The sequence below is a fragment of the Nasonia vitripennis genome (assembly GCF_009193385.2).
Source record: "Nasonia vitripennis strain AsymCx chromosome 4 unlocalized genomic scaffold, Nvit_psr_1.1 chr4_random0007, whole genome shotgun sequence".
Classification (NCBI taxonomy): Eukaryota; Metazoa; Arthropoda; class Insecta; order Hymenoptera; family Pteromalidae; genus Nasonia; species Nasonia vitripennis.
This window is the reverse complement of record NW_022279643.1, coordinates 1,767,775-1,780,371: the sequence shown is the minus strand read 5'-3', so window position 1 is coordinate 1,780,371 and position 12,597 is coordinate 1,767,775. Positions and strand designations below refer to the sequence as shown.

The following is a 12,597-nucleotide window of genomic DNA, read 5'->3' as shown; positions in this document are numbered from 1 at the left end:
TATGTTTATTTTGGTGACCGACGCACAGACCTGCGAGCAATGGTCATGCGGATAAGCCACAGTGCGTCACCCGACAAGGGGTGTTCGTGACTGTAGGGTCGGTACGTGGTCCTTAAGAGTCAGGAAACTTGAGAATTTTCGTTATAATTTAAAGGGCTTGAGGTCGTTTCAAATGAATGTGTCTTTTCGAACGTTATGACAAGCGAAGAAGATTGATCGGCAGAGCAATGACAATTGAAGATCGCTCGTTGCTCGGCGAACTAAACGTGTAAATAAAGGATAGATGCTTGCGAGAAGCCATTGTGTGCAGTCAAATTTTGTGAGAAATAAAGCATTCATTTACGAAGCTAAGTTTTTTCTGGCGTATCATTTCACATTGGTGCCAAAACCCGGGATTCAATAAGCCGAAATAGAAATACGCCAGAAGTTGAGTAAAGTTAAAAAAAAAAGTTGTGAAAAGTGACTTGTGTTAAGCAAACAAAAGCACGGGAAAGATGAGGCGTCGCCCTGCCAGAACTGTGCGTTTTGTTTCATCACCTCCAGGCCAGGATGCCGAAGAGCTGCTTCAGGCGCGCCAAGCAGTAGCACGTCGAGCTCGTCAACCCGCAGGTGCGCCCCCAGAGGTTCAGCCAGTGAACGCCGCAGCAGCAGACCGGGCAGCAGCAGCGCGGCGAGCCCGTCAACCTGCTGAGCCCGGATCGGAAGACGAAGGTGAGCCTCCAGAGGTCGAGCCAGAGAATGCACCAGCGCGCCGAGCACCAGCTGCGCGTCCAGCGCCAGCGGCCCGGCGAGTACCAGTTGTACGTCCAGCGGCAGCGGTCCGGTGAGCACCAGCTGCGCGACCAGCGCCAGCGGCCCGGCGAGCACCAGCTGCGCGTCTAGCGACAGCAACTCGACGAGCACCAGCTGCACATCTAGCGACAGTAACTCGACGAGCACCAGCAGCGCGCCCAGCAGCAGCGGTCTGGTGAGTACCAGCAGCGCGTTCAGCACCAACTGCACGTTAGTTTGGTCAACCTGCGCACCAACTCTTAGAGGACGAGCCGGAGAACGAGCCACGAAGGCGAAAGCAGAGGCAGGACCATCTGTCAATCTACCCGGAACCGAACAGGATGATACACCTTTACCGCGTCGGTCAGTAACCGTGGCAGCACGCCGTACCTATCAGCGCGCACGTGTACCCCTAGAAGTAGACGTACAGGAAGGTGAGACCGACGACCCCTCAGAGGACGACTCGGAAAATGAAGACGCCGGCCCACCACCGAAACGAGCGAGGATAAAAGAAGATCTACGTAATATTGTATACGAAAGCGATACACGATCGCGTATCGATATGCTAGAAGGAATGTTTCTGATAGCTCGGATAAAGGAATAGTTAACAATTTTAATGTCCAAGCGAATAGTACAGTCCGAGCGAATTCGTTTGACAATACCATGTTACCCCGCAAAGTAGCAATGCGTCATTCGAGTGAGGACTTAGTAGAACGATTTACAAGGGCTTTAGAGGACACTTTAGGTACTGTAAGACAATCAAGTTTATCAAACAATGAAATTTCTCGCCTAGTGCACCGTATGACCTCGGCGAAGACTTTGCCATCGTTCTCTGGGGATCCACTCGACTGGGTACGATTCAAACGACAATTCGAGTTAACAACCGCATTAGGTGATTATTCCGACAGCGAAAACGTAATGCGTCTATACACAGCATTAAAAGGAGATGCTCGAGACCCGCTAAATCTCTTTTTGTCGCAGGAAATGATTCTGTCGAAATAATTAGGACTATCGAAATGTGCTTTGGCAACTGGAGAATGATAATAATGAATAGCGTAATAAAAGAGATCGAGGTGTTACCCAGCATTGCTTCCGGTGAAACCGACCTAATAGAATTTGCGACTAAACTAAGAAACGCTGTGATAGCGATTAAATCTTTTGAGAATCACTCAGGATATCTCGACAACAGAGACTTAATTGACCGAATAATAAGTAAATTGCCAGATTCGATGGTCGCTAACTATGTCAGATATGTAAAAGAAAACTCCGGTATGGCTACTACTGAATTAGAAAAAATTTCTCGATTTATATTCAATGAAGCTGAATTATACATAGCTGCTGGCATAGTAACGACAAGATCGAAAGAGGCAATACAAACACCGTCCGATCAATCTTCGAAAAATTCACAAGCGAAACCGAAATTAGTAGGCGTAACTAATACGGGCGAGGACACGAGTGTCGATTCGAGTTTAAAACAAACATCTCAGGGCAATCAATGCGCGTGTTGCGGACGAAAAAACCATAAAACTAGCAACTGTAATGAATTTATAGGAAAACCGTCAGTCATGCGTTGGAAAATTGCTAGAACAGCTAGATTATGTTTCAATTGTCTAGATACAGGACATGGTCGTAAAAGTTGCAGGCGCAAAAACTGCAAACGTTGCGGTCGCCGACACCATAAGCTGTTGCATTCCGACATAGAAAAAAAGAATGAGAATCCGAATAACATTCGTGAATCCGATTCTATAGACCGATTCTATAGACCAGTCTTTATCTTCTCGAACGGTTGAAACTATTGCTACGATTGATTCCGATCAATCATGACTACACTCGGGCCCATTGCTTAGAATGATTCTAGTTACTGTTGTAGGAACTCGAAATGAAAAAACTATTTACGCCCTCTTAGATGAAGGGGCAACCGTGAGTCTAATTGATGCAAAAATAATAAAAATAATAGGCGCGGTACACTCACCCGTTAGAATTTCTTTGAGAGGAGTCGGAATTGACGAAGCGATCGCAACGGCGAGTAGAAAGGTTAATTTACAAATACAGAACGATTTCGAAAGTTTTAAAATGAAAAATGTACTTGTTGTAGATAGTCTGGCTCTTCCTCCGCAGCGTGTGAGTAAGGAAATGGTCGAGCATTGTCAAATAAAAACGGAAATCGTTACGAGAGCGTATGATGCATCACCTATGCTATTGATCGGTCAAGATAATTGTTCGCTGATTTTAACGCGCGAACACCGCGAGATAAATTCTGATGCGTATGTAGTCTCTCGATGCAGACTAGGTTGGCCGATTCATGGTTTTCCAAATACGCCCAATAAGATTGAACAGATAAATGTTGTGGGAAAGTCGATTCCGAATAAATTCTCAAATAAGCGATCAAAAACCCGTAAAAGAGACGAAGATTTAGAAAAGCTTGTACGACAATATTTCGATATCGACGGAATCGGGTTAGATATAGAAAAGTCTCAGAAAAGTGAAGACGAGCGTGCTCTCGAAATATTGGATTCGACCAATCGATATGTTAATGGGGCATGGGAAGTAGGCCTTCTTTGGAAAGAAAAGTACGAAACATTACCAAATAGCCGTCCAATGGCGCTTCAGCGATTATTCGGACTCGAGAGACGTCTTGATCGCGATAATGTTTACGCGGAACTTTACTATCAAGAAATGGAACCGTTAGGTAGTAGGCCAGTATTGATCCATTAGGGTTTTTGACACCGTTCGTGATAAGAGCGCGCGTTTTAATGCAGGATATCTGGGCAAGTAATATTCAATGGGACGAAAATTTGCAAGATAAAGAATTCGAGACATGGAAACGCTGGCTAAATGATTTAAACTCGATGAAGGACTGTGATTTGCCCCGTTGTTATCAACCTAAAGGCGCTCGATTAAGTAAAGCAGAGCTTCATATATTCTGCGACGCAAGTTCTAAGGCATACTAAATGACGGTACATACCACACTGCCATGATTATGGCGAAAGGTCGCGTTGCATCGAAAAAAGGCTATAACTATTCCACGTCTAGAACTACAAGCAGCAATGCTCGCAGTAAAATTAGGAACAATCATTGCTAATGAACACCGATTTGAGATAACGAAACAATATTTTTGGTCCGATTCACGCACGGTACGATGTTGGATAAACAAAGATCCTCGGGTATTCAGAGTATTTGTTTTTAATCGATTAGCGGAAAGAAGGCAGTTATCAGAACCGCGTGAGTGGAATTGTGTGTCGAGCGCGAAGAATCCGGCAGATGATGCCACTAGGGATACTCACAATTTCCAAAGCAAGAGTAGCCGTTGGTTTCAGGGACCTAGTTTTTTACTTAAATCTAACGAAAATTGGCCAATCCAGCAGTTACAAAATTAAAAAAAACGATAAAGAGACAGAATCCAAATTAAAACTAGAGGCGCGCGTTTTTTCTTTAATAAGTTCACCAATAGAGCTAGATTTTTCTCGTTTTTCCTCATGGATAAGAATGGTTTCGGTGGTAGGACAAGTTATCAGAGCAGTTGACATTTGGAAAAAACGCAAAGAATCACCGACGATATATTTTGCAAAAGCTGAAATTCTTGTATTCAAAATGAGTCAACTGAGTTCTTTCAACATTGAGATAACTAATTTAAAGCATGAACAAGCAATTCCGAAAAGTAGTCACGTAATCACATTAAATCCTATGTTAGATAAAGATGGCGTATTACGAGCAAACAGTAGGCTGATAAATTTTCAGGGAAACAGTGTGTGTAGACAACCAATAATCCTAGATGCTAAAGATAGAACTACGCGATTGTTGATACAATACTATCACGAGAAATATTTTCATGCCAGTCACTAAACCGTAGTAAATGAATTGCGACAGCATTTCTGGATTACAGGATTACGCAGTGTGTTGCAGAGTATAGTTGCTGAATGTATAACTTGTAAATTACAACGCGGAAAAACGTGTAACCCTCAAATGTCGGCTTTACCGCCAGCGCGATTAGCTTTTCAACTTCGTCCTTTCACTCACTGCGGCTGAGATTATTTTGGGCCAATGATGCTTAAAATAGGAAGGAGACGGGAAAAACGTTGGGGGACTCTTTTTACGTGCATGACTACTCGAGCCGTACATGTTGAACTCGCTCATTCTTTAAGTACAGATTCGGCAATAATGGCCCTTCGATGTTTTTCAGCGCGGAGGGGGACACCAACGCATATTTATTGTGATAACGGCACTAATTTTCGGGGAATGAACACGGAATTGTTAAAATTACCCAGTGAAATTGACCAAAATCAGATCCAAGATTTTTCAAAAATAATCACATTTGTTTTTAATCCACCAACTGCATCTCACATGGGAGGAGCGTGGGAGAGACTCATACGCTCGGTTGAAACAGCGCTTGCGACCGTACTAAAAGAACACGCTCCGAAGGAAGAGACCTTGTTAACAATAATTGCTGAAATCGAACACGTAGTTAATTCACGCCCTTTAACTAATGTATCCCCTGATCCTCGTGACCACGAAGCACTAACGCCGAATCATTTTTTATTGGGTACATCGTCAGGTCAGAACCGACTAAACATATGTAAATCGCGAGTTATGTGTTCCAGAAAACAGTGGGAAATCGCTCAAGCCTTTGCAGACGCGTTCTGGAAGCGCTGGTTGCACGAGTACCTTCCTACATTGATTCCGAGAAAAAAGTGGACCGAAAAAAATGGTTGTCTAAATGAAGGTGATTTAGTGTTAATTTTAAACGAAAACACTGAACGGAATCAATGGAGGAAGGGAGTAATTACTCGCACGCTACCAGGAAAAGATGGCCAAATACGAGTAGCCGAGGTAAAGACCATGCACGGACTAGTGCTTCGTCTAACTAGAAAGTTAGTGCGATTTGCTTAGGAGGTATAAAGGCATACTTTTGTACGGGGGATGATGTAACTGTCGAAAAGTTCTATGTTTATTTTGGCTACCGACGCACAGACCTGCGAGCAATGGTCATGCGGATAAGCCACAATGCGTTACCCGACAAGGGGTGTTCGTGACTGTAGGATCGGTACGTGGTCCTTAAGAGTAAGGAAACTTGAGAGTTTTCTTTATAATTTAAAGGGCTTGAGGTCGTTTCAAATGAATGTGTCTTTTCGAACGTTATGACAAGCGAAGAAGATTGATCGGCAGAGCAATGACAATTGAAGATCGCTCGTTGCCCGGCGAACTAAACATGTAAAAAAAAAATAGATGGTTGCGAGAAACCATTATGTGCAGTCGAATTTTGTGAGAAATAAAGCTTTCATTTACGAAGCTAAGTTTTTCTGCCGTGTCATTTCACACTACTATTGGGAGATGCATGTAATTGTAAAGATGATTATTTTTTTTTTTAGTAATTAGAATAGATTTAGTAGATTTAGTAAGTATCATACATATATTTAATATATTTATTCGATAAACTTTCTTATATTTATTATGTAAGAATAAAAAATATGTCTTACATCTTCCGTGAATTTAGATATACCTGTTACGTTTTTTTCCTGAGAATACTTATAAATAAGAGCTTAAATGTATAGCTTAATATTAATAGTGTATATAAATAAAATATAACTTTTTTCTTTTTTAAGGGAGTTCAAAAATAAAAAATAATTATATTAAAGTAAATCATTTAATACAAAATAACGCTAGAATAATTCTGAAATGAACATGGGCTCTAATGAAAAATCGCGATTTTGTCGCCCTTACCCTGGTAGCAGCTTTCCCGAGAAAGTACCTGGAAACTACCGAGATTTTTCAAATTTAGCAGGTTTCCAAAGTAGAATCTAGATGAAAACCCTGATAAATCAGACATGATTTCTGGAAGAAATCTTTGTAGAATTTTTTCTCCACTATGATTTGTTGTATAACCTTACTTTTCACACCAATGATCCTGCTCTTCATTGAAATTGTTTGAAAATATTCATAAATTGATGAATATATATACCCTATAAATTCATATACAATGTCTTTTAAAGGGGAAACGTGATATTTAAGGTGCACATTAATAGTGAAAACCCAACCCTACACATGCATGCTCTCATACATGACAGTATGTACAGCATTGTGTACTGACTGACTTTGTGTTGTTCAAGTACAATTACTGTGTGAAAAGTGTCATCGTCAGCAATGATGAGGTTTGCACAGGTATTTCAAATCTCATCAGTATGCGAGCGCACTCACTGTCAACCACCAAATCTCTCATAATCATGCTAAATCCATGATATTGATGTTTGATGTCTGTTCTTTTGCATTAGGACTTGTTAAATTATTTATAAACAGCCTGCGATCTCAGTTTTCACTTAATAGTCTTGGTTCGGCATTGCACCCTGAACCCAATGGCTTTGGCGGCAAAAATACAGGTAGGTCTATACATGAAAGTTGAATTCATATCAGCTAGAATTAATTCAACTTAATACACTGTTTCAACATGCCAATATAAATTGAGTTGCTACATTTCAGTTCTCTAAGTATTATAGTTTTCAAATGAGAGCCAAAATAAAACTGTGAAAAAAGTAATCGAAATCAATAAAAATTTGATTTTGCCCTTACTTGAAAACTATCATACCTAGAGGGCTGAAATTTTGCAATTTAATTTGTATTGGCAAGTTGAAACAGTATATTAAGTTGAATTCATTCTAGCTGATATGAATTCAACTTTCATGTATAGACCCACCTGCAAGCCTGTTAAGTGAAAACTGAGATAGCAGGCTGTTTCTAAATAATTTAACAATCCTAATTTTCCCTTTAAAATCATTCTAGATGAATTAATAAGCTAAATATTCATTATTCAACATTGACTGAAACTGTGAAAACTGCAGTTCTGTCTCCTATGCTATTCTGCTGTATAACATAGCAGACAGCCTCTACAATACTTCTAGTATGCCTGTGCCTAGCCTGAACCGTACGCGCATGCGCAAAAAATTAAGAGAACTTCTGTTACTCGGGTTTCAGAGTAGAAACTACGCATATTTCTCGACGGATTCTGGGTTTCATTTCTACCGAGACGCTAGGGAACGGGCCAGAACATATCGGCCATTTGCTACCAGGGTATTTATTTATTAAAACTAATTTTAATTAATTAATATTTAAATAAAAACCATAAAGTTGAAAAATTGTAATACAAGACGAATGTTTAATAATTAATTGAGCACTTAAAAAACATAATTAGATACCTCTAACTATCAGTACTTAACAATATCACTTTTTGTATCAAACCGAACAGTGTATGAAAAGTATGACTTTCGTGTCGTTAAAAAATATATATTGTTTAAGCACATTAAATTTATTTGGAAGTTATCTTGCTAGAGGTAGGGAGGTAGGGGGCTCAGTTGGTTAAGGCGCACGCATCAACTATCAGATACACGCTCGCTTTAGTGGTCACGGTTCTTCTCTGTGACCGACTGGAAAAATAACTTTTATTTTGAACTGTTTCGGGCTTTTGTTTTTGATGTCACAGCTCTTTTAAGGATACAAAAATATTTGATTGACCATCATTCATTTTATAACAGAAAAACCATCGCATGCATTTTTAAATTATATGCATTTTGAATATATATTAATTATAACATTCCATTTCTTTAGATAATAGGGTCTTGTTGATAGAAATGGCAAAATTGTTGAATCAGGAGGTGCCATTTGTAAATTTGAGCGACGTATTTAACGAATCATAAAAAAATTCAAAATAAATATGCTATGATTTAACTTTCAGAGCAAATGACGAGAAAAAGTCTTATCAAACACGAAGAGTCAGAAAACGATTCTGATGAAGAAGTCTGTAGAAGGAAGAAAATAGTAACACGGAGCGGACAGCGTCAGACCTATAAATCTACTGTTAAAATAAACAATACTGCAGGTATGAAAAACTATATTTTAGTACTATATATTAATACATCATGTATTTTTTCTTTTTATATAATTGTAATACAAAATACTTATATTTTAGATATAAGTATTTTAGAATATTCCCGGAACCCCTCGTATTGATTTAAAAAAAAGTACGTACCTAGACGAAAGATTTCAGTCGAGAAAAGAGAGCATAAAATACATGTTCGCTACTTTTGCGGTAGTAGGATTGTCGAGAAGATAAAAACACACATTATCAGTGTACACAAAGACGAAAAAATAATCTTGGATATGTCCGAATTAGATGAAGAAGAGTTTTTGAAAGGTATAACCAAGCTTATTAATTTAGGCGATTACAACGTTAATGTGTCAGAATCAGCTAATAAAGAAGAATTATATGGAGTCAGAATATTAAACCAAAAACAAATATTGCATGGAATAGAGGACGAAGATACAGGGGAATATACGTTTCCTAAAAAGCCTAGCTCTGGTAAACCTACCGTGGTGTTGCGAGAAACTTCTGATGGCCGCAAAATCCCGGTCATGTATAATGATGAGCTATCTACAGAAGAATCGAGTGAATCATATGCACCGTGCAAATATTGTTTTAAATATTTAAAAAAGTCGTATATGAGAAAGCATAAGTGTGATTCATCAGATCGGGTAACAGATGCAAAGGGATTTTTGAAGGAATGCGAAAATTTGATCCCGGATATCCACACAGAAGCAAGTGAAAGATTGAGGAATTTAGTTTTAAAGAAAATGGCACCTGGAGAAATTAAAGACATTATTAAACGGGATAAATGTATTTTCCTGTACGGAAATGATCTAGTAGATTATTACAACAAAGATCATAATTACTCAATGATAAGTCACCAATTGAGAATATTAGGTGACTTAGTTAAAAATATGCGGAAGCGCGATAAGGATATTCAGTTTTTAGAAGATTCTTTGAAGGTAGATAAAGTTACTTTATTGTGCGATGTTTTAAAAATAATGGCAGATCATGATGTCGATACAGGATTATTAACTAAAGTTAATAAAATTCCTGAATTAACAACATTATTGAAAAAGGTAGTTAAATTTTTCAAAGCGTATTACGCTGAAAAGAAAAAAAAGAATTATTATCTGAACTAAGAAGTATTGAAGAAATGTTACCATTGAAGTTTAAACATCTCAATAAAAAAGCGAGAAATAGTTTTGTGGAATCTGCAAAAGATAAACCGATTGAAAAACTCTCACCAACAGACGATATTCGAAAATTACACCAATATGCTGAGCAGATTAGATTATCCTCTGTAGAAACCTTGAATACTACACCTGATGACACTGAGGATAATCAGAAAATTCGTAAAAAAAGCTTTGAAAAATCTGAATGAGTCTACTCTTATTTTAATACAGCTATTTAACCGTAAAAGGCAAGGCGAGATTTCCCGTTTATTATTGTCGGACCTAAGCGAATCAAAACTGTTTCGACTCGTTTCGACTCGATGATGCATGTGCTGCAGATGAATTCATGAAATTGAGCGAAGACAGTAAGATTGCAGCGCGAGATTATGTACGTGTTGCCATATTGAATAAGAAAGGGTTGCGCATCGTAGGTTTATTGTTACATCAACGTTTACTACAGAGCATAAACCTCATATTGAATCTTAAAAGTGAAAAATTAATGAAAAATAAGTATGTATTCGCTAAAGAATCGGAAGATACTTCAATCGACCACTATTATGAATCATACCAGATTATGCGAGGTTATGCTTCTAAATGTGGTGTTGAAGACCACACTAGATTGCGGGGCACATTACTTCGAACATTACTTCGACATTACTTCGAAAAGAACTGGCTACTAGGATGTATGCGATTGACATACAAGATAATAAATTGAAAGATTTGGCAAACTTTTAAGGCCATGAAATTGACATTCATAAAAACTATTATCGTCAAAAAATCCCCTTAAGAGAATTAATCACCTTAACACCTATGTTAGAGCAAGCCCAGGGCCAGATATCGCAATCAACGTCAGACGACAAAACTATAGATCAAAACTCAGCAGATTCGGACTATGTGCCTGAAGACAACAATAATGAAGGTAATAGTAAAATATGTATATTAAGTTATCCTACTTAAAATGATGCATGACGCTATGTTATAACAATCATGTTGGCCCCCAAAAATGTGTTCGAATCTTTTTTTAAATCAATGCTGAAACCACAAGATTAGTTAATGTTAGAATCTTACGAAATAAATCACTTGTCATAAATTTACTGAAAGTCACCAATACTAAAGGGGATGCTGTCGCTAAAGCTTCGCAAATCCACTACGGAGTATTTAGGATTTCCAAACTTTTAGAAAAATAAAAAGTTCAATCGAAATTTCCTTTATCAAAACGATTCATGAAACTTAAAGCTACGGTGCTACAGACTCGGTTTTTCATTGCAAGCTTTATTTCAAAAGTTTCTTATAAAATTAGGTTATTATAATCATTTTGAAGTTAGTTTCAATCGCGTAAACATCCGTTCGTATTTCCAAATTTTTAGAGAAAGTAAAAGTCTGATCGAAATTTCCTTCGGCAGAACGACTCATTAATCTTAACACTGCGGCGCCACACTCGGTTTTTTATTATAAGCTGTATTTAAAGAGTACTGTTGCTTATAATTACCATTCAGATTTTAATGAAAATTCGCATGCATACAAGATTAAAAAAATAAAAAAAAGTATAAATATTTTAACAAGTATTGTCGGCAGTACTAACTTAATATCTGCACAAATATTTGACATGCTTTATAATTTGTTTAGCTTACAAAGAAAACTCGAGAAGAAACCCAGTAAAAACAATTGTTTCCAACAACTTGAGATGGAAAATTAACGAAGAAGGTGAACCGGAAGGAAACCGAACTCAAGTAAAAGAAAAAGACGATTCTGACGATGAGTTTGAAGATGAGGTTGCAGCAAAAAAGATTAAGAAAGGTTTGTATAATTTATATTTTTTAATGCACGTACAATTCACTTAAAGAAATAGTAGAAAGTGAAGTCTTCCCTTATCATTTTGAAAACTTGTGAATAATTTGAACACTGTCATCGCTCATAAAACTAAGTTACCCATGACGTGATGTTTCTTAAAATTTATTTCAAAAGTCTTTGTTATTTTCAGATCAAAAAATTGCATGGAGTACCCAGGAACGGAAGGCGGTTAGCGACTATATTACAAAATACGGCATACCTGACAAAGTTTCAACTGCATTTATGAACAGTATGAAGAATGAGTATCCAATCTTAAATGGTCGAGATAACATGAAGTTAAGAGCATACATTCATAGTAATCGATTAGCAAAAAAAAAAAAAAACAATTAACCTAGATAAACAAAGAAGAAAAATCTAGATAATAGACTATCTAAAAGATTAGATAATGATAAGATAGTTAAAAATAAGATATTTATTGGAGTCGTGTAGAACACGATAAAGAAATCTTGAAGATCTCAAAAACTTTCTAGAGAAACAAATATATACAATATATATTGATAATAAATATAAGGTAACATGAAAAATGAAATACAATATAGATAATAAATATCTAAGACAATAAGGCTGTATTCCTGCATACTATGTGCCGTGCATTATATTTGCGATCCAAAGATAAATAAATTTTTATTTATTTATTTATTTAGCCAGAAAATTTACACTAGTGAATTACAATAGTGACTTACACTCCGCAATGCACCAGTAAATCCCGCAGAGGTACTCGCAGGTACCTGTTGGCAGGACTGGCCACTCTTATCTACTAAAACTTAATACTAATTACAATTCCTTTATTATAACACTTTTCCCCTTACAAGAGATCCTCTTACAATTTAATTTTTAAATAGAACCTAAATATTCATCCCTAGTATTTTAGCATATCATTCATTCATCCTAATCCATTCCTTTATTTTACTTTTCGCTGTTTCATATTTGTTTAAAGTCTTTAGCTCGTTT

General features: G+C 37.5%; 1 protein-coding gene across 7 annotated transcripts in view; it reads left to right on the top strand.

Annotated features, from left to right (window-relative positions):
- LOC107981899 overlaps positions 1–11,993 on the top strand; it is a 58,727-nt gene extending 46,734 nt beyond the window's left edge. For 4 of the 7 annotated variants that reach the window (XM_032602012.1, XM_031930045.1, XM_031930047.1 and 1 more), the window contains exons 2-3: positions 8,492–8,635; positions 8,726–10,604. In XM_032602012.1, coding sequence (XP_032457903.1) covers positions 8,917–9,762 — 846 coding nt within the window. In that variant the 5' untranslated portion in view covers positions 8,492–8,635; positions 8,726–8,916 and the 3' untranslated portion in view covers positions 9,763–10,604. Of the gene's footprint in view, positions 1–8,491; positions 8,636–8,725; positions 10,715–11,421; positions 11,593–11,776 lie in introns of those variants that run through there. The other 3 variants (XM_032602013.1, XM_032602014.1, XM_031930048.2) reach the window with 1 other exon arrangement.
- The last annotated feature ends 604 nt before the right edge of the window (positions 11,994–12,597 follow it).